This window comes from Scomber japonicus, chromosome 10, assembly GCF_027409825.1.
Source record: "Scomber japonicus isolate fScoJap1 chromosome 10, fScoJap1.pri, whole genome shotgun sequence".
Lineage (NCBI taxonomy): Eukaryota > Metazoa > Chordata > Actinopteri > Scombriformes > Scombridae > Scomber > Scomber japonicus.
In genome coordinates this window covers 21,091,060-21,112,777 of record NC_070587.1, presented here as the reverse complement: position 1 = coordinate 21,112,777, position 21,718 = coordinate 21,091,060, and the positions used below count along the sequence as shown (strand labels likewise).

Here is a 21,718-nt window from a genome sequence, read left to right as displayed (position 1 = left end):
GTATGTGCATCTGCAAGTTGCCCCTCGGAGAAAAATAGTGTTTTGAACTGAATTGAATCGAATTGAATTGAAACTATGAATGCACCTTTCATACAATATTCCAGTTTTATGACAAATTTTACTTCATAATCACTCTTCACACCTGATACCTGCCACTGCCAGCACTAGAAGACAGCATAGCAGTCAAGTTTGAATATCCAAAACAAACATTGGTTGATATTTACCCTCTCAAACGAAGTATATGAAAATGTACTTCACTTCACTGTGGAAGTCAAATACACATGGACTGGTACATAAAACATTTTGAGGTCACTGGTCAATGTCAAAAAAAAAGAAGTATTTGTTTTATTTTGAAATATGTGAGCGGAAGCTCTTCTCTCATTGACCTGTACTTGACACTGGCGGGATGATCACGCTGCTGCAGAGTATCATCCTCAAGACTGCACTCATATAGCTAGCCTGTGCCTGTAATGTTAAGTGTCTGTATGTACGCCTTTGACTAGTGTGTGATTTTTTAATCGTTCTTCTTGAATTTCTCGCTGACTTAATGGCAGAGATGCCAGCCAACACACATGGAGTCGGAGTGTTCCTCGAACTAAGAAAGAGGCTTCAGAGTGGACTCCTCATTGTCGGGTAAATACTTAAATACACAGCTAGTTAAATGCACCAGTTTGCCATCACGCTTCTATTTATCTGCAAGCTAAGCTAACTCAGAGCTAACTGTAATAATGTTAGCTAACTTAGCCCGACACATGTGAACTGATGCCACAGTTTTACAGCATCGTGGTGGTGACATATGTAATATAATAATATGTCTCTGTTGTTTCAGTGACATGTTCAAATCCCTAACGTCACATATAATGCGAATCGCACGTCTTTGTGATACTGACGGTTTTGTCGACTACCCTTTAATCATATATCAGTAAAATTACAAAAAATCCACAGTTATATGAAAGATCGTCTATATGAGAAGATGAGGTACCCGGCAGTGTAAACAAACTGGCTGCCAGTGTGCAGAATATGATAAACATTCACAGCAGGTCATAACTCTCTTCTCATAATTTAAGTTTTGAAGATATATGCTCAAATACTTTTCTACCCTGCTGCTATAAAAATATATCTGATGTACAGAGTAATTTAATTTGATCTAATTTAAATTGTGTCTATTCCTCTACATCAAGCAAAGGGGCAAATTCAATTCTGCCATCTTTGATTGGGTCAGGAAATGTGTCATGTATATTATGACATGTAGCCTAATATAAAAATAAATAAATGCCTTTAATGCTGATCATTGTTGTGTCAAGAAAAGTAGACACAATATCCATAATATAGACTACACAAAATGTATGAGGTTTCAATGAATGGGAATGTTGTGTAAAATAAAGAGTACTTCCTTCCTAGAAGCAACTAATGCAAACAAAAAAGACAGTATTTTGCTGAATTTTAAGTTAAGGTTTTTATAAGTTATTATTCAAGCAGATTGATTGGTCTTTTAAACATAGAAAATTGCTCACAGGCACCTCTGCTCGCTGTAAGTGGATGCAGTACACCAAAATCGTCACTAGATGGGGTTGATGAGGTTTTATACAGTCTATGGGTTTGACGGGCTGTAAAGGAAGCCCTGCTCCTTGGTCTCTTCCAAAGCACTGGGTTTAGAGAGGAGAAGTGGCTCTGCACAGTGGAACAACTATTATTATTCTTATAAAACATTACTACATCTCTATAAACATGATTTTAAAAGTTAGTTTAAGACTAGAAGACCTGCAGTCAGAAATTTCAGGCAATGGGGGATTAAATAAAGCCACCCACCACTCAGACCACTCACTCCACTGTTACTGTTTCCATTGCTGTAAGAAAACAAAAAGAAAAATGGAAAAATGAATAAAATCTGTTCTTATGGCCTGAGGAGCTGCTCAGACTGCATCCATTTAGTTTTCAGTTAAAACAGCGCCTCTCTCAGCTAGAGGTCGTCAAGAACTCAGTCATTATTCAGTGCTTCCTTTAGCTGAGACAGCAACATCCAGCAGGAGGTAGAGGTGGTATTTATGATCCAGTAGTATTATTTATAATACTTCCTTATTTTTAGTCAGCACAGTTCTGCAGGGATTGCTGGGACAGCTTTGAACCCTCACTTTTATATTATATCCTCTCAACTCAAAGTACATGACGGAGAAAAACAATAGATTTTATTCTGCATACAAGGCTGAGTCATTAATCACTGTGTAGTATGAGACATTGACTGACTACATATTCTCTTGAATATGTAAGACTCGGAAAAGGGACAAGTGCATTTGTATGATTTGGTGTTGCCAGGTTTTTAGGAAATCTGCTTGTTGGTTGAATTAATTTGCATGAAGTAATGAGACCCCAAAATCATACCTCCTCCTCTGTAGGAGAGTCATAACACATGCAATGTGATGTATACAAATAGCAGAACATATATTTTTTTTATATAGCCTGTCGAATAATTTAATGTCGATATAGCATTTACTGAAAGGCTAATGTGGAGCACCGAAGTGATGGATGATGGCGTCCCATAGAATAGACCCTAAATCTTGTTTATATTCCTGTCAAACATGTATAAAGCGTTTCCTCCTGTCTGTCCTCCAGGAAAGACATCGCTGGAAGTCCTGCTGACGTTGGCGTGACCAGTGGAGATTCCTCTCTCTGCATCCGGACTCCCGGGGGCGAGCTGAGCCCTATTTTACCACCAGGAGTTAGCTTCGAGGAGGGATCTTGCATTCTGACCCCCGCAGGAGAATCCTGTGGAGAGGAGCTGCATTTCAGACTGCGTATTAATGTCGTGCAGAGCAGAAATGGTAATGTTCAAGAGTAGCATTGAAAACACACCCAGACACGTGCAAGGTCCCTCAACATTGCTAGAGTCCTCTGTGCCAAGGCAAGGACAAAGTCTTTTGGTGGCTATTTAGAGATTGCTGTCTATTTTGAATTAATTGGATTGAGTCACTTGGTCATCAGAGACAGTGGAGGTGGAAATTCTGATCTCGGGATCCTCAATGGTCTATAAGCAACATATCATCAGAGTCATGAGAATAGTCCCTTTAAGTTTAGTTTGATCGTTGGAGGGCATATTATCAAAAGTGCACTGCTGAGCCATTGCATAATATCCCAAAAGTGTCTTTTGGCATTTCCTGAGAATTTTTTGTGTTACACACAGCCGTAAGAGGAACCTGTGGCTAAGGACAGCCACTGACAAATCCAATCAAAGACAGATTGATCACCCGGTGCTAAGCCAAGCCATCTTCACCACCCAGTATTTTATCGATTTTCTGCTCTGTAGTACAAGGTTACCACCCTTTCACCAAATCTGGCTCATTTATTTGTTTGCCTTTGGCCCTCCACAGAGGCCTGTGACGGCGTGATGGAGACACTCCGGGCAAAAGAGACTTATTGCTTCTACTGCCAAGGCTGCATGACAAGGCTGCTCGAGGACAGGTGAGGAGCAGATGGACGAGGAAGAATTCCACGACTGGAAAATGGGTTTTTATATACAGCCTTCCTCCGCAGGAAGAGGAGTCAGTGTTTATTGATGGTATGACCCAGCGGTAGAAGTGATAGCTCGGGGAAAAAAAAGTTGATGGATGTAGCCAGAGCCGGAGTCCACAGTTGTCAGGCTGACTGGGTTAGAGTTATAGTGCTAGTGCGACATAAAGATCTCCGCTGCCTATTAAAAAAACAATTGTGTTTCTTACCCTGTAGGTTCAGCTGGACAGTGGTATTGTTCTTATTGCCTTCAGCGAGTAGCTTTCTGTGGTCAGCAATGTGACATGCTGAAAATTGCAATAGCTGCATTACCAAGACCCTTGCCCTGTGGCTATATTTCTCAGCAATAACCCACTAAAAGTTGGCAAATACTTATATTTTTTGCTTTCAACAAGGGACAGAGAAAATAGGAATGACTGGAGAAGTGCGTGGAGGGAGGTAAATGTTATAATTTGTACAATATTATGCCTCATTATGCTCTGCAACAAACATATGTACCATTTTGTGGCTGCACAGAGATATTAAGGCTACGATTGACTGAAACCATCACAAAGTACCACCCAAAAGTTTTCTCTATATAGACTAAAATTGTGCATACTACAGCATGCAGGAATGTATTAACCAATTGAATTAAAGCTGCACAAATCAATATTTTATATTAACAGTGGGTCAAGGGACGGTGTGTAATGTGAAAGGCATCACTCGCACTGATGAACCCAAACAGAATTATTACCCAACTCTGCAGTTTCCCGCAGCTCTACAAATATTTTAATCATCTTTCAGCTTTTTTATTTATTTTAGGGCTCAAATGGTTAGTGTTTTGTTCATTCTCACCACTCAACCATGTTTCCATCAGCAGTAAAAAAGCTTTGAGAAACGAACTGTTCGCTACCTGCCCAGCACTAAACAGTAGGCAGCTGGTGAGCATAGTGAAGCATTAAGCAGATTAGTTGGTGGAGAAAAAAACAATGCAGAATGTGTATGTAATGTGTAAATAGGCAGATGTTTAGTAATAAGTTCACCACATCAACTTTAAGTACAGTAAAATGCCACTGTTGTTTTTTTTACAGCTCGTTTCTGCTGCCCCAAGTGGTCACAAATAGTTATTGCAGCTTCTATTCTATTCTACAAGCTTCAGATCCTGAGGCAGGAGCTCTGACTTCAAAAGCCTGTTCACCTTTCAATGTCAGTGTAATCAGTGCAAATCTTAAATTCAATCAGTGAAGAGAGGCCAGAACAAAGCTGATGTGATCCTGTCTCTTTGAATATGTTAAACTCTTGTAGTTGAATTTTGTTCCAACTAAAGGCATGAAATTATTTTTTTGCTTAACCTTGAATACTTTAAATTGCAAGAATCAGGAAGTTGTGATATAAAAGCAGGTTTGACCTTCCTGGATATTGTTTCACCTACTTTATTACTGTGGACATTTTATACAAACATTCCAATTATGTGTTGTTGATAGAAAGGCATTTGAATACTTTTTGCCTAATTTTTCTATTTGGTATTTTGATCTCCTCTGGCCCTCGGGGGAAATCTGTGCTTATTGAGCAATAACAACACTCGCTTTTGTAAGCACCACTTAATACAATTTCCAAATATCAGAGGACATGATGGAAATTAAAAACTGTAATTGCGTTGTTATTTTTCCTCTTTATCAGATTGTTTAAGCGGGTTCTTCCTCTCCCTAATGGCAACTGGAATGCCATTGTTGATGACTGGTGTTGCCACCCAGATCCGTTCGCCAACAACAACAAGCTGTTGCCCCGAGCAGAAGATTGTTTGCTGGGTGACACTTTTGTCCTTTTAGCCAGAGATGACAGTTGTGAAGAGACTCTCACTCAGGAGGTGAGCCCTGTTGGTTCAGAAGACAATCAAGATCCAAAGGTGAGTGACGTACAAAAAGAAAAAAAACTGGCTTGCTGATTTATTCTTAGCAAAAGTATAAAACCTCCAAAACCTGCATGTTACAGTTGCTCTGTATATGAACCTATGACAAAATTAAGGATTTTTGAGAGGTGTTTGATCCCAAAAACAAAACGGTTCAAATGAAAGAATGACTGCCATGGTTGGTCATCAGATTATATGACTTCTAGCAGTAAAGGTCATACCTGCTATCTGCAGTGAGAAAGGAAAAGCACAACGAGTGTCACTGTGTGTTTAATACAGAAGCATCTCTATTAATGTGCATATTTGGATCATACTGAAAATGGGCACAGCCTTTTCTGGATTTAATTAGAAATCATCTTAATTGCTTAATTTTCTGTTTAATTGTTTTCTATTTTAAGTTACTGGGCACTATTCATGCATATATATGTATTAAAATATAATTTTAACCATGTACCTAAATTAATCAAATAATAAAGCGTGGTATTTTTGAAGCCCACTTTCAAAAAAGAAAAATTAATCCTAAACAGAGTTTAAATAAAAGCTGTGTAACTGTTAAGGGGCTGAAAATGAATAGTGGAAGTATAACAGGGTATTATACAAACAATTGCATTGCACTGGATTTCTTAATTAAAACAGGAGCATGTGGGTATAATGGGAGGATGCAGAGCTGAATGTGAGAAGTAAAAAATAAATAATAGGAAAATTGTTGACAAAAAACAGCCATAATAGCTCATTAGCTCATATTGCAGGATTTTAAAAGCAGGAGGTTGTGCACTCTTCCATGTAATGGGAGAAGGTCAAGTGGAGATAAAGTCATTTTGAAGTAAAAAAAAAAAAGCTACTGACAAAACAATACTCTGCTTGGAACTATATCTATCTGATATGATTTTTCCACAAACAAGTACCAGTTTAAAACACTTAAAATGGCATCTCCTCCTTCCCCATTAGAAATTCATTCAGTTTAACTTCAGGACAAAAGATGACTCCTACATCACTGTACAGTCTATTCTCAGTGTTTGTGCACTGGAGGCTTCAAGTTTCCACATCACACTTGTAGAAGTTGAATATTGGGTCATGATTGACTTTCAAATTAGTTGATGTCACAAATCCTGCCCGTAGGCCCACCCCTAAAAAATCAGATTTTTAAAAAGCTCAGAGAAACTTTCCACTTTCAGCTGATGAATGTGAAAACAGCCTTCGAGTGTCAAACTCTGCACACACAATAACCTTGCTGAATGTTTAAAAATCAAACTATTTCCACTTCAATGTTTTAAGCACTACACTGCCAGTAAGAGATCATTTAATAATGTCAAAAACAAGGGGGCCAAAACAATTGCCACAATGGCCTTCTTACTCTTATCATACAGCATACTCACCCACACAGGCACAGGCTCCTCAGACAGCTGCAACAGTCATGTTAAACTCCGGCAGTCTGCAGACGAGGATTGATCTCCTCCACTCTTCCATTACTCATTCTCTGCACGAGTAGCACTCTTTGCATGACTGAAACCAAGAGAAATAGAAAGAGAGGCAAATATAAAGAGCAAGGAGAACAAATGACAATCTGCCTGCTGTATATCTCTCTCTCTCTCTCTCTCTCTGTCTGTCTCTGCTTTCCATCCTGGTTATAGCGCCTATTGATTGTGGTTTTAAAACTGCCACACTAAAGATGGGTGTGTGTGTTGAGGTTTTTTTTTTTTGTGTGTGTGTGTGTGCAGAAAGCGTGCCGCAGACTGACACTCATCTCCTGCAAGAGCTGTTCCTCAGTGCTGGGAGAGGCTATCGCACCAGGTATACATCACTCTAATAGACTTTCATTAAGAAATATCATTTTGAATTGTGTATATCAGTGTTTCTCTGTTGTGTTTTCCAGATACTCTGAAACTGTACATCACACAGGTGGTGGTGGAGCCCAGTGTGGGAGACAGAAAACCAGAAGCATCATTGAACAGGCAGGTTTTCATCCCAGCTTTCTAAGTGGTAACACTTAGAAAACTGGAGCTATTAACCCTTATATACTGTTCATATTCTACACCCACGCAGTATGATCCAGGTCAATTTTGACCCAGTTTGAAAAACCCCCTTATAAAAAGTGTCTATACTAAATTGTGAACCACAGATCTGTTTAGAAAGCATCAGTACCTGATCTGACTGCTCAAAACGTGATTAAACCTTGATTAATGTTTCAGAGAGCAGAGAGAGGGTATTTTTTAGGTTTTACACCACTCATTTTGAAGAAAAAACACCTATCACACAATATCATGTCCTGTTTTACCTAAGACATGAAAAATATAACAGCAACAACTGTTCAAATGTATTTTATTGAAACTGAAAAATACAAGAACTTTATGGAAGTGTGGGGTTTATTGTATAACCATCAGAGCCATCAGTCTTCACTGCTACATCATAAAAAGAAATCCTCATAACTACTATCTTATTAAAACTATTAACTATTCATTTAATAAAAAGCCATGTCAGTATATACGGGTCAAATATGACCCAGAACAGCCTCAATGGATACAAATTTGTAGCACCTATATGAAAGTATAACATTTTTTAATAATTTCATATTTGTGCATTTTGGGCCACTTTAGGAAAAGTCATCAAATTTCAGGGTAAAAAAAAACACATTTGGGGTGTTTTTACAGCTGTGAAATGTCATAACTGTTCAAATTTGACCCGAACAATAGGAAAAGGTTAAAGTGAAGTCTAAAAATAAAACACACTCTTCTATACAGGGGAATGTAGGAGGGAAAATGAATCCACACACAGCCTTGCAGTCTCACAGTGTCTAGGTAAAGCATTGTTACTGCTGTTGTATATTTTTGTCCCTCACGATCAAACCAGTGCAGGGACTATAAATCAGTTCTACTTCATTTGTATGTCAGTCTCACCCGATATCTGACACACCTCCGATTGGATTTTGTTGAAACTTTGGGGAATGACGCATATCAGCAGCACTGTGTTCAGGCTTTTAAAAAACAAAAATTATAATGTTAGAATTGTTGGTTTGAATTTATTATTTTAATCATCACATCTCCAACTGTGCATGTTTGAACAATTTAAAAATAGTTGCAGATCTGTTCAGATAGCTTTTTTCCCCCTCTAACCATCTGTTCAATAACACGTTCCCCCTTTTAAAGCTGTATGCACTTATGCTTATGCTTTTAAAGCTGTTATAAAAAGACATTATCAGATTTTTTTTATCATTATATATGTCATAAACATCAGTTTCCGTCATGTTCTTTTTAAAGCCGTTGATTGCTTCACTGACTGTAAAGTTAAAACGGTGCCCCCGAGAAACTAAAAATGGAAATGAACATTACCCCTCTTGGACAGATCTCTCTTCCTGGAGAGGACTGTAGCAGCCAGACTGTTGGAGCTGTCCAACTCTTTGTGCACCTTCCACTTCTGCGTCCAGCCTCCTGATGGAAAAGCCTTCTTATTGGTAAGAGCGAGCCGGCATAATCAGAGAAACATTATGACATTAACATAAAAATAGACCACTTAGTTAATGCAGAAACAGGAAAGAGTGACATGGCAGGTTATTCAAGCAACATGAAAAGCTGATTGACTGTAATTTTAGAGTTGTTGAGCATACTGTCATGCTCTTAGCTTCTTTAAAAAATCAGCTGCAAGTGGATTATCATAAGTGACTCTTTATTCAACAACAGTGACAAACCGCTGCAATAAAAAGAGAGAGAGGTTGCATTTAATAATACATCCAGTATTTGGGACAGCAAAGAAAAGACCAGAATTATTCATTATTATTCATCTCATAATATAATATTACGTAGCACAGTGGGCACTTTAGTGATTGACTGATTCGTCTTTATATTGTAATACTGATATAATTTTAACTCAAGCTGGCAGATGATATTTGTGTGTTTCAGTGTGTTCATTTGCATAACAAAAACATCCCAGATTGCAAGTATTCCAGTTTTCCACAGATTATATTCTTGGCAGATTCAACAATAGAACTAATTATATGTTAAAATAGACCAAATGTACCAGATTGATATATTTAAGACACTGCATCATATCTGAAGTGGATGATGCTCTATTTAATCCTTGTGTTTTGTTGTCATTCGCCTCATTTCCTCGTTATGTGCTCCATAGTTAATTATTAGATTTTATATTATTTTATTTTATTTTTTCACAATCAACACATTTTTTTCTTATCTTTTGGCCTTATTAAAACCCAATATAAATAAAAGTATTTACCACAAACTGAGATTGCACATTTTATGAAGGTTACTTCATTTAGAAGTGAATATGAAGCATTGTTATTATAACCAGTGAGGAGTTATTTCATGTTTCCTATGTGAACTCATCTATGGTTTAACAAATATATGATCCTGTTTTGCAAAACAGATATCCTCATACAAAGAAATGTATAGTATGTTATCCTATAGTAATGTTACTTATCTCTTATGATCAAACTGTTACCAATAACCTCCAATAACAGAAATCAGTCAACACCAATAACAGATGGAGAGTATTTGAAAACCTGCTGTATAATCCTGTTTTACAGCTGTGAAGTAATGCTTCATTTACATGTTATTAGTCCTAAATCATGTTTGAAAGCAATTTTCATAAAAACATAATTAATCACGACTATCAAAAATAACACAATCTTTTTATTGAGATTTTGAATATCAATAAAAGTATTATCAAGAAATGATTCACAGACTTTATATGATTCCTCTCCTTTATGACTTCCAGCATGTGTATCTGTGGTGTTAAGTGACCTGTCTGCTCCTCCTGCAGTTCTGGCTGTTGAACAGTGACTCCATCATAGCGTCAGCTTCAGAGATGTGTGCAGGGGGTGAGAGGTCTATCAACTCCCCCGCTCTTCACAGTCCATCACCCAGAGCTGCCAGAGCCCTGAAACTCCTCTACATCGCCTGCTCTGACACAGGCATCCAGCAGAGAGAGTAAGCGAGGACACTCACCACATCCTGCATCCTCTCTCCTCCCCTCCTTCCCTCCTTCCCTCAACCCTCCACTGCCCCCCTTCAATCTTTGTTTTCCTCTGCTTAATCTTATCCTTTCATCTTGGCTACGCATCCTCTCAATCACCACCTGTCTCGGCTCGCGGCGAGGGATGAAAGACTACTTTGTTGGTGAACAGATTTTAGGTCTTAATAGAACACTGCGCGCTAAGGTTCCCTGCCCAGGCATAATTGTCTATTATTTTGCGAATGAGATTGCCATCAAAGGCGTTTATCGTCTCATAGTTGTCAGTTGCATAAGCCGTGCTCATGTTTGCACATACAGGGGGTGTTGTTTTGACTGGAGCGACTTTCCGCGTACCTTGCTGCGATGCATTAGAAAGGTGTAGGTGGATGTGCTGCATGTGGTTCTCCATGTTCAGTACAGCGGCACCCCACTGGAAGAGCTTTCCACCCTCATTATTTTCAACTGAATCAGCACTCAGCGTCTTTCCCCTCCTCCTCCTCCTCCTCCTCCTTCTCTTCCTCCTCCTCATCCTCCTCCTCCCCGCAGCCAGGTAGAGTGAAGGCAGTACGAAGCAGGTTTTGTTGTCTCTACCATTTTTGACAAGCCCACTGGCTGACTGACGGAGAAAGGGTAATTAGAGACAAAACTCACATGAAAGGAGAGAGCCTGTCTTCTCTGTAAAAGCAGTAACAGTGTATCTAAATGACATGACAATCTGTGTGAGAATAGGTGCATTCTGGATACCAAGAGAGGCATATTTCTAATAAAACAAGCCATGACAGCAACTTTTAACTAGAGCACTGTTATTTTTGACAAGCCTGAATTGTTGTAAACACAACTGAGATTCAGCTATTTAATACTGTAAAAGGTAACAGTGACTATTGCCTGTACTGAAATAACAAAACTAATAGTCTATATCCTTGCCGTTCCACCATCATGCTAATTCAGTTTGCTAGTTCATAATGGATAAATGCAAACATGCTAACATCTGCATATCAACACCAAACATAAAGTACAAGTTTTTTGTTGGTTTTTTTTTTGCAAGTATTTGGTCATAAATCAAAGTATTGGGCAGATTTATAACCTAATGATGGTGCTAAGTGAAAAGTAAAGGAATTACTGAAGTTACTGCAATTCATCCTGAGGACGACATGAATGATCACATCACATTTCATGGCAGTACATCCAGTATTTGTTGAAATATATCATTCAGAGCCACAAATGTTAATCTTATGGTGGCTGCTAGAGGTAACATGAACATCAGGTTGATCAATAAAGTCTGTATATTTCTTTCGTGGACCACAAATGTACAGAAGTTCATGGCAATCCATCCACTATTTACTACTTCAGTCTGGACCAAAGCAAGAGGCTGACCAAATGACCAGCCAACAATTGCCACTGCCAAAACATTTTCTCTTTCACAGCCTTTAGTATCAAGCCTCAGAGCTGTTTATTTTCGGTTGTTCAATCTTCAAACCTAAATTGATCCCTGAATCCTTGTCGGTTATAAAACAGACTGCCCATACAGTTTTTTCTCTCAGGTTCTTCACAGCTTTTTTTTTTTTTTTTTTATGAATTTCATTTTTCTCTGACATTTCTTAAAAGTCTTGTGAAGCTAAATTCAGGTGTTACTCACGCTTCCATTGCCCCCTAAATAATTTACCACTCATCCTTCATCACTCATCTCTGACATTTTTAAATTAAATGTTATGCCTGGGGAGCTGAATTCCCTGGATGATAGCCCTCTTATTCGGGATACAGTCGGTCACAGTTGACTGCAGCTAGGGGGTTGCACTATGTGTTGTTAAAACTGCAAATAATTGGCTGGAGAATCAGTGAGCCAATGCCTAAGTGGATTACGCTTGTCACTAATGGCAGTGACTTGATTATGAGTTGAGTGAAATTCGCAGGCACCATTACAGTCCAGTAGAGCAGGAAACGGTATGTCTCATAGTTACAGTATGTTAATTGAGTATAATGGAAATTGTACGTGCAACTCTTTTTCTATGGTATACACTCTGATATGTGAACAATCCAATCGTGGAATCATGTTGTTTTGGGTCAATGTATAGATATCATAATTTTATCAGATTTGCTATCTAAACAACCTGTGTAACCTGATTAAGACTCTAATCTTGAATTATGTTGTCATAATACCAATAATATGACTACGATATGATATGATACGATATGATACATGGCTAAAATACCTCGATACTGAAACGATATCACAGCAAAAACCTAAAATATCAGGAAAAGTCATTTTTAGCAGCTTGCAAGTCATGATAAAATGATACCAACGTGAATAATGTTAATATAAATACTATAGATATAATTATATGCTATATGTTTGTTATATAGAGATATTGCCACAGTGGTAAGTTACTAAACCAACTAAAAAGCTAATGCCAAATTAAACAGTTATCATTGCCTCTTAATTGTCTCGCCAACCTCAATGGTGACAAAAGTAAGTCATTATGTTATTCGCTCACCTGACGCTCTGTGAATTGCTTAAGTCTGTTAGAGGTGTTTGCTCTCTATCGGTCTGCATAAGTTTAGAACATCTTGACAGACGGACTTGGGCCCCGACTGTCGGCTATGTAAGCGAAATAAAGCCATACAGTATTTCGCTCCGTGCATCTGCTTTGTCACCGAGCCATGGAAGGTCAGCAAGTGCACTTGTACTAGCAGCCTTTATGTGCTACTCATTCTGTCATTTGAAAGCTGCAGCGTGCTTGTAAGAGGGAAAAAAAAAAAAACAGATTGGCACGCCCAGTATGCCTACAGAGAGTGGAAGCAGAGCACTGCACACACAAACACTGTCATTCTTAAAGCACTTGATGCTAATAAAATGTGCTATAGTGCCTTTTTTTTTACCTTTCTAGCATCGGTGCACTGTGTAAAACTAATCTCGAGTGTCTAGTTATGATGCATGCATGTAAACATAGCCATACCTATAGCATTAGTGCCTCAGCTGTATGGTGTCTTAAGTAGGAGAGTCAAAACTTTGAGACTTTTTCCCGTGACTAACCGCACAGATGACTAAATGCCACCCAAACAAACTGAATCAGCACCACACTCTGCCTTAACATCAATCTCCCCTGTCTCAATCACTCTTCTTCTTCTTCTCCTTTCAGTCCACACTTCTTCTCTCCTCACAAACACACACACACACACACACTCACGCGCACAGACATATATTGATGCAACACACACACTTTACCATCAATCCACTTTTATGTAGCCCTCGTTATCCAGTTCAGTTTACAGTTAAAAACCTCTTAATTAAAACAGCAATGCTTCAACGTGGGATTTACGGCAGCTATTCTGGGCATCATCCTGCTTGTATAATGCTGTGGCAGTTACCATAAATCTCTCTTCTGCTCTGTGTGTGTGTGTGTGTGTCTGTGTGTGTGTGTGTGTGTGTGTGTGTGTTTTCAGCCTGGTAACTAGCTGGGAGGTCAATGCCATAGGACATCCTGTGGTACTGCTGCCCGAGGTCTGTGATGAACTGCTGCAAGTGATAGATGACAGCAACTCTGCACTTCCTGCGTCAATGCGTTGCATGAGGTCCTACAAGGTGAGACAGTTACTGTAAAGGGCAACAGATTATGGCGAATACATGTCAATCTCACGCAGAGTTGTATATGTTTTGATATTTATAAAAGTGTCTATAGTACAGAGATGCTGAAAGTCTTTAGATCTGTCTTGATCTTTTGTAAAAAGCTGTGTTGGCAGCACAGCAAAAAGACTCTTTTAGCTGACAGCAATCACTTATTTCACTTATTCTTCACTTACAACCTTGTTTTTTTTCCACTATTCAGTAGTGCTTGACAGTAGTGCTTTTATCCCGCCTTAATTAATTTCATGAGTCAGAGGTTTCAGCCAACAGCCTCGCTTTAGGGATTATGCGGGTCAAATGCAAAGTTTTACTTTTCTCATCCTTTTTTTCAGCTTCTATTCACCTGTAATTGTGCAAAAATGTGTATATTTAGCCCGAGTCGCCATGGAAAATCCTTTGACTAGAAAATAGGAGGTGTTAACTTTGCTGACAGCTCTATTCTCCTAGCCGTTTTAAACCTAGTGACAGGGGTAATTAGCACCATTATCTTCCGCTTCCTGCTCAGAAAGTTTGGAAAAGTGACTCCGACCACTTAAACAAGTTTTACATCTGCTAAATAATGCCAGAGCTGATATAATGAGCAAACCTGGGGTTGGATGTCAGGTGGAGAATGCTTTTGTTGTCAGCCTTATGACGGGGGAGTTACCTTGAGGGCTTGGAGTTTTTCTTAATCTGAAGGTAGAAATCTATTCATAATCAAAACAGACTGCCATGGAAACTTGGTGCAATCATCCTTTGTGCAAGAGGAAGCAAAAGAATTTAAAGTAAATGTGCTATTGCAGTCGGGTCTATTAAGAAGGTATGTGAAAAGTATGGAGGGTGAGGTCTCATTTTTTTTGTAGCCTTTCCAATAAGCAAAAACTGTCAAAACTGTAAAGAATGAATTAAATAGTGTGTTTATCTCTAGCACATCTGGCTAAGTAGTTTGCTACGTACTGCACAGTTAATGCCCAGCGTTTTTTCTTAACTAACAATAGCTTGTGGAGCTAAAAGTACAGGTTAGGTTAACATAAAGCATTGATCACAACTAACACATCCACTGTATAGTATTAATCTCCTGTGTGGAAGCTGATTGTGCATGCTATCAGAGTTTGATAATAATTTCAACAGCTCTTTATTGGATTTGGGGAAGTTTACACTCAACAAAACTCGACAACACTCATCGGTCAGTCTTCAGGTCCCAACTATATAGGTGCCAGTTTTCATCAATATCTGCTTTGAGCTAAGAACAAAAGATTGTGGGCTGAGCTTGTACTTTAATGTTTGTTGGAGTAACATAAAAAAGAAAAAATTCGAAGAAGTTGGAGTAGGGGGTTTCTACTTACACCGCATAGCTATTCTGATAGTTCCACCCACAGTAAGCTATTTTGTTGTGAAGGAATTGTACCTTAAACTTGAAAATGTGGTTTTTCACACTATGAGTCCTTTTTTTTCCAGAGCAGGTATTTCTCACTCGATGTGGCACATTGCACAATCACATAATGCTGACAGTGCTGTTGTTTTCTACATAACAGTGGTGTGTGGAGGGGGAAGAAATTAGGCTCCGCTGAAATGGAGAAGGCCACAGTCAGAGCGACCCAGACACAGGACATAGTATCTCTCTGATAGTGGAAGGGCTTACAGGGGCTAAAAGAGTGAGATAAGTTGACACACTCCAACACTTCCTGATTGTAGAAGCCTATAGTGCTATAGGCAGCAGAGGACGGGGAGGTAATGTGATCATAGAACCATCTAGAGTTACCAGAGATGCTCTGAAAGCGTTTGAGAGTCTCTGTTGAAAACACTGTTTAAATAACACAGTGGAGCTCCGAGTTTCAGCACGCAGCAGGATGGCAGGCTTCAAATGATCTGAAGAGCTGCATCTGCTAGAGAGGAGGAGATGAAGATGTGACAGAGAAAGTGAAGCAGAGAGGCAGGGCACTGTGACCTATAGTTGACCCACTATTGGCTTTTATAGGCTCAAGCATCTGCGGTGACTGATCAGATGTGTGCTCAGGTTCAAGTGAAGCTATACTGTATGTCATAGCAGTACAAGCACAGGCGTAATTAAAACAATCACTAACGACTGTGATGTCAGTCAAGCACAGTCTGGCCTAATTAGACAGGAGTGAAAACACCTGTGTGAGGCCTTTACCATTATTGTACAGCTGTTTAATGTTTGTTTGATTTATTTATAGTAACTGATCCAACTGTGACTTATGTACACATGCAGTCTAAAAATGAAATGAAAAACTATAATGATTTCGAGTAGATCTACCTTTTGCGGTGACTTCCTTTATATGTGGCCTAAATAATTGTGTTGAACTAAAGATCTGTTGTCTGAAAAGTAACACATTTTTTTAAGGCATACATTTTGACTGATAATAGCAAAAGCACAGGTGTATCGAGTAACATTTACAATGACTCAGTTGTTTATTCAAGTGTGCTAGGAAGCCATTTGGGTGAGCCGGCACGCACAATAGGCCATTTCCACAGAGTACATTTGGACTTGTCAGAGCAGGAAAAGCACAGGTAGAAGTGATGTAATGAATAATGACTGTGTGTGTTCCAAGTTGGCGCTTCAGTTTGTGGGTCCTGCCATTGTGCTCGCTGGCTCTCTGTCACACTCTCATGGCTTACTGAGACACTTGAATAGAACAGAGGCGATGTTAATGTTAGCTGTACAATGACATGTAAAAATGTTTGCTGTTAAAAAACTAACAAAAAGGCAACACAAACAATCTTATTGCAACAAAGGCTGTTAATGGGCACATGTGGACAATCTGATGTCATCAGAAGGAGGAAGTGGAGGTACTATTAGAAACGGAGCGTTCAGAGCAAGCCTGGCTTTTGACTTATATTTGATTTTTATATATGTTCACCATCACCAAGTTTTGGACCTTTTGACCATGTTTAACACAGACATCTAACTAGGCTTTACACCATCAGGATTTTTGGGGCCGATCACCGATCAGTGAGTTTAAATAAACCGATCATCAATCTGATCACGTCTTCTTTGTCCACGCTCCGTTTCTTAAACTCAGCATGCTCCTCCTTGTGTTCCCTATCCAGGTACATTTGTGCTGTTGAAACATTTTGTAGATGCTTCCCTACGAGGTTCTTTAGTGTTGCACAGATTGCAAATAGCTTGTGTTTTATCTGTCTGCCCACAACACCCACATGTTTGTTTGAATCCGACAGCTCATGATTCAAGATTCAAAAAACTTTATTGTCCGTCACATCGTCATTGGTGATAGGGCTCAAAACTAACTGTCAGAGTCAAACAAACATGTCGGTGGTGTGGAACTTCTTCAGACTAAATGAGACAGATAAAACACAAGCCATCTGCAATCTATGCAACGGTAGCATCTGCAAAAAGTTTCAACATGACGACATCGATCTCACAAATTGCACAAGATGCTTAATATCGGCCGATCCGATATAGTCAATCAGACCGGTGTAAAGCCTACATCCAACATCATAACAGCATAAAAATAACAAAACCACACAAAGCATAATATGCCCCCTTTTAATTATTAATTATACCTGTGCTTCTCCGGGCTATGACACCAGAATGTCTGCTGCTAAACAGGTTTTATTTACCCAGTAAGCAAAAATGCCATAACACATTACTGTGATTGATAAAGTTACAAAATGAAGACCTAGGTTATTCAAAAAGATGGTTACAGCTTTTAACAGCTCTAAACCTACAAGTGGAGAAAAGACAACTTTCCATTTGGGGATAAATAACATATAACTAAAAGGAAATTGAAAATGACACTCATGCATATTCCATTACTTTAAACAATTAACCAATCTGCGTCAAATCCAGCATACATTCATACAACTTTTGCTAACTGACTGCCCATTGCAATATATGTATTTATTTATTTATTCATTTCAGATTTATTTGGCAGGGACACATAGTGTAGTACGTGTCAATCAACATTTTAGTTCACACAGTAAAGTAAATGTGTCAGTTAACAAAGAGGCTAGTTTTCACCTTAGCCAAGCAAAAGAGTAAACAGAGAAAGAAATAATATTGAAATAAACATGACATTATGAACTACAGATAACACACCATTAATACAAACAGTGAGTAAAGGCACAAATAGAATGTGATGGTGATAAACACAGGAGCTGTAGTTTAGTTATGTGTGCAGCTCTGGTGTTGTTTGAACCAGCGTTTTAAGGGTTTTTTGAACAGAGAAAGGGTTGAATGGGTCCTTATATGTATGGGGAGAGTGTTCCAATCATGTGTTGTTCAGACAGAGAAGGCCAAGCATCCAAACACACTCCTTCAACAAGGAACAATGCAGTCCCTTTTTAAATATAGACCTTGTTGTTCTGGTATTGTCCTTTCTAGCCACAAACTGACTCAGTGGTGGAGGAGCAGGACCATGTAAGACTTTAAAAAACAAGGCAGGCTTTATTGTATAGCCTGAGATTGTCCAGGGTGAGAAGATTATATTTATGCCTAATCTAACAGTGGTGGTATCTGTGGGGCTTCTACTGTATTGGGGTTAGGGTCAACCAAACTGTCACAGCATAAAGCCAGTGTTCACAGGAAAGTGGTGTGTACTGGCCGTGTGTGATATGTGTGTGTTTTTATTTAATTTCAGTCACCGCCAGTAGATCAAAGCTTGCACCGTAACCCAGCCTGTTATTATGCTGCATGTGGAATGTCTGCTGTTGTCTGGGCCGCTGTGTTCCCCGCCCTCCATCCCTGGGCCTACTGGTGTAATGGGGTGTAAAGTAGTTCTAGCTCAGTGTCACTCTCCAGCCCGGGAACAGACAACACCTCCCTCCTCCCTCCTCCCTCCTCTCTCTCTCTCTCTCTCTTCTCTCTTCTCTCCCTCCACCACCTCATTAATCTCCTCCTCACTTGCCACAGACACGGCATGTAGGTTAGACAGAAACCGATCCAAAAAGTGATCCGACGTTTTACAACGAAGGAACCGAGGGAACGTATCAATCATACATCGCCCCAGTCTTCTCCCGCAGCCCCACAAAGCGTCACACCAGGAGCGGCCGCACTTTGTCGAAATAAATTACTTCCCCTAAGATGCACACGTCTCGATTCATTGGACGTGGACCAGTGGATGAGAAGAGGAATTTATCAACTGAGCAGGGGGTCTGCACTGCTGTTCTGCATCAGCGTGTACGTCAGGAACAGACCAATATCTCAACTTGAAGATATAGAAGAGGTGGATTTTCATCTGTTAAACACAAAAAAAAAAATATAACGGCATGTCAGGATTGTTCACCTGTAGCGTGATGAAAATGATGGAGCTTTTTTTTTTTAATTAGATATGCTCATTAATCATAAGTGCACTCATTGTGGGTCAGACGGATGGTTTCATTTGTCATTTCCTATTCTTCTACACCTCTTTTCTGTCTCTGACTCTTCACACATAACCAAATATTCTCCATCTTTCTTGCCAAGTTTCAAGTGTTACAATAACACCTGACTACCTGGCATCAAAGAGCGGAGTGTTTGCTCAAAAGACTCGCTCATACCAGCTCTTTGTCATTGTCTCAGTACCTTTTAATACCCAGACATTAACCTCTCTTCTGTTCTTCCCCTTCTTCAGGTAAAGAGAAAATATAAAAACTGTTCCGCCAATGCTAATCTCTAACTACAGCCAGGCGTATTGCTCTTCATGGCTTTGCAGTGATGTTATTTTTTTATTTTTTATTTTTTTAAGCGCCGAAGCTCAAAAGAATTCCAATGAGATCAAAGAAGTGTTACACCCCTAAGCGTGTTATCATCAAGTGTTCTGGGCAGACTTGCTGCCAGCATCGCTACCAGTTTAAAGGCCTCGTGTAATTTTTAAAACTGAGAAGCTTTTCTCATGCGGCTTCACATAATGTACACAGTTTATTTCCACCCAAAAAAAATTAAATGTACAGTACTCACCATGAGTATGAGAGTAATGGGTCTTTTGACACCTTTTGCAGGTTTGTTATTTTCAGCCTTTCAGCCAGGTGCTCCACCAGCTGGTTTGGAGCATGGAGTTCACATTTCATGCTGTAGATACTTTGGGAATAGAGTTGTGAAGGAACCGAGCCATAAGCTACTATTGAGAAAAGCCACGTGATTCATTGTGACTGAATTTGACAGAAGTTGCTTCTTTTCTTTAGACTGAACATCCAAACAGTGTCCAGCAAGGTCCTAATGACACTGATGCTGATCACACTGGGAGAATAATACCACTCTGAGAATACTATGGATTTTATTTCAGTTTTTTCAGTTGCAATGATTATTTTTTATTACCCATTAGTCTAGATGGTAAATGAAGTCCATTTGTATAGTGTTCTTCTTGTCTTACGCCCACTCAAAGCACTTTTAGACCATATGCCACATTCATCCCCATCCACATACACATTCATATATAGATGGCAGGGGCTACCATGTTCATGATCTAACCATTCAGAGATGAGATACCATTTTCAGTATTTATATACATTTTAAACCATGTCTGGAGAGGATTGTTGTCTATGTATTCATGAATATGTAATGTTATAGAGATATAAATATTTGAAATTTGAAATCAGGTTGAGGTGATTCAATTAATCTACGAGCATTTATCTGCTCAAGTTTCATACAATCCCATGCATTCATACTTTGTGGCTGCCCAGTACAGTTATGATTGTTATCACTGTAGATTTTGTGCCTTGCTCATGGGTAGCTTGTAAAGGAGAACATTTCTCCCCCGGCTTCAACCTAGCAACTGCTTCTCTGCTCTGTCTAGTCTGCTGTTGTTTCGGTTTCTCAGTTTCTTGTCACATTTTTGTCTTCTCTTTCTGGGACTCTGAGTTGCGTTAGCAGCAGCTCACCTCTATTTGCCGTTTGTTATCATTTGTATGAATTACCATTGATCCGCTTCAGTGGTGAGCAGACATTGGCACGGGGACGGAGAAGACAGGGCCTTGAGTGAGGCAAATGCCCTCATCCATCATCCCAATATAGAGCCCTCAGTGGAGCGCAACCATTGTCTGCACCAGGCAAATGCCCAGGAGTAGCAGATGGAGGAGGAGAGAGAGAGAGACGGCCAGGCCGAGCTGATTTGTTTTCCGAGCGCTGTTTATCTGAATGTGTGGTTTTGAAGTTGATTGAATCTCTACCACCTGTGGTTTTTTTGTTGTTTGAAGAGTGTAATAGCAGATAATGTGTTGCTGTGCTGACCAGCATGTGTACTTTTTAGAAAAAAAAACAAGTCCTGTCCTGTCCTGTCCTGTCCTGTACAAAAGGGCGTTTTCTAAATGCTAAAGTGTGTGTTCACAAGTTTCCTAACTTCCTGTTATCCTCAGGTGGCGTACCTAAGACTGTGAGGTCAAAAGTCCAGAGCCAGGAGGTCAAGGCTTCACTCACCACTCATGATAGAGAATCGGAAAAGACCTGGGAGAACTGAGAAAAGAACTAATGTGAACATGTACATGGATGTTTTTTATGTGAAGGAGGCGTCATTCACAGAGTGAGAATTTTAATTGGTGCCAAAGAACATTCAGCAAGTGTGAATTGGCTTGTTCAGCATGTCAAGTTGTGGTTACTGGTGTAATCTGTATCTTCACCTGCAAACACACTCATGTTGAAACAGGTTGGTGCCAGGCTGCTAAATGTTAGCTTGTATCCAGTAAATTCAAACATAGGAGAGACTGAAACTACATAAAACATTTTGTTCATAGGTTCTGTTTATGGTTGTTTCATTATTAATTATAATTTACAGCAATATTCATAATGATCAAAAGTGATTTTGTCC

General features: G+C 39.3%; 1 protein-coding gene across 1 annotated transcript; it reads left to right on the top strand.

The window, feature by feature from the left end:
• Window positions 1–460: 460 nt before the first annotated feature.
• On the top strand, window positions 461–21,445 carry ube3d (ubiquitin protein ligase E3D). The gene is made up of 10 exons (XM_053327903.1): window positions 461–633; window positions 2,611–2,824; window positions 3,368–3,456; window positions 5,164–5,389; window positions 7,111–7,183; window positions 7,266–7,344; window positions 8,732–8,840; window positions 10,163–10,329; window positions 13,796–13,934; window positions 21,270–21,445. The coding sequence occupies exons 1-10, from the start codon at window positions 548–550 to the stop codon at window positions 21,288–21,290; spliced, it is 1,203 nt and encodes a 400-aa protein (XP_053183878.1). The 5' UTR covers window positions 461–547; the 3' UTR covers window positions 21,291–21,445.
• Window positions 21,446–21,718: the final 273 nt, after the last annotated feature.

What these genes read in the sequence shown, in the direction of transcription:
- ube3d (XM_053327903.1), top strand. Translation starts at nt 548, where the DNA reads ATGGCAGAGATGCCAGCCAACACACATGGAGTCGGAGTGTTCCTCGAA. An exon ending in AAGACAATCAAGATCCAAAG is followed by an intron (nt 5,390 to 7,110) that starts GTGAGTGACGTA and finishes GTGTGTGTGCAG; the next exon opens with AAAGCGTGCCGCAGACTGAC. An exon ending in CCAGAAGCATCATTGAACAG is followed by an intron (nt 7,345 to 8,731) that starts GCAGGTTTTCAT and finishes CCTCTTGGACAG; the next exon opens with ATCTCTCTTCCTGGAGAGGA.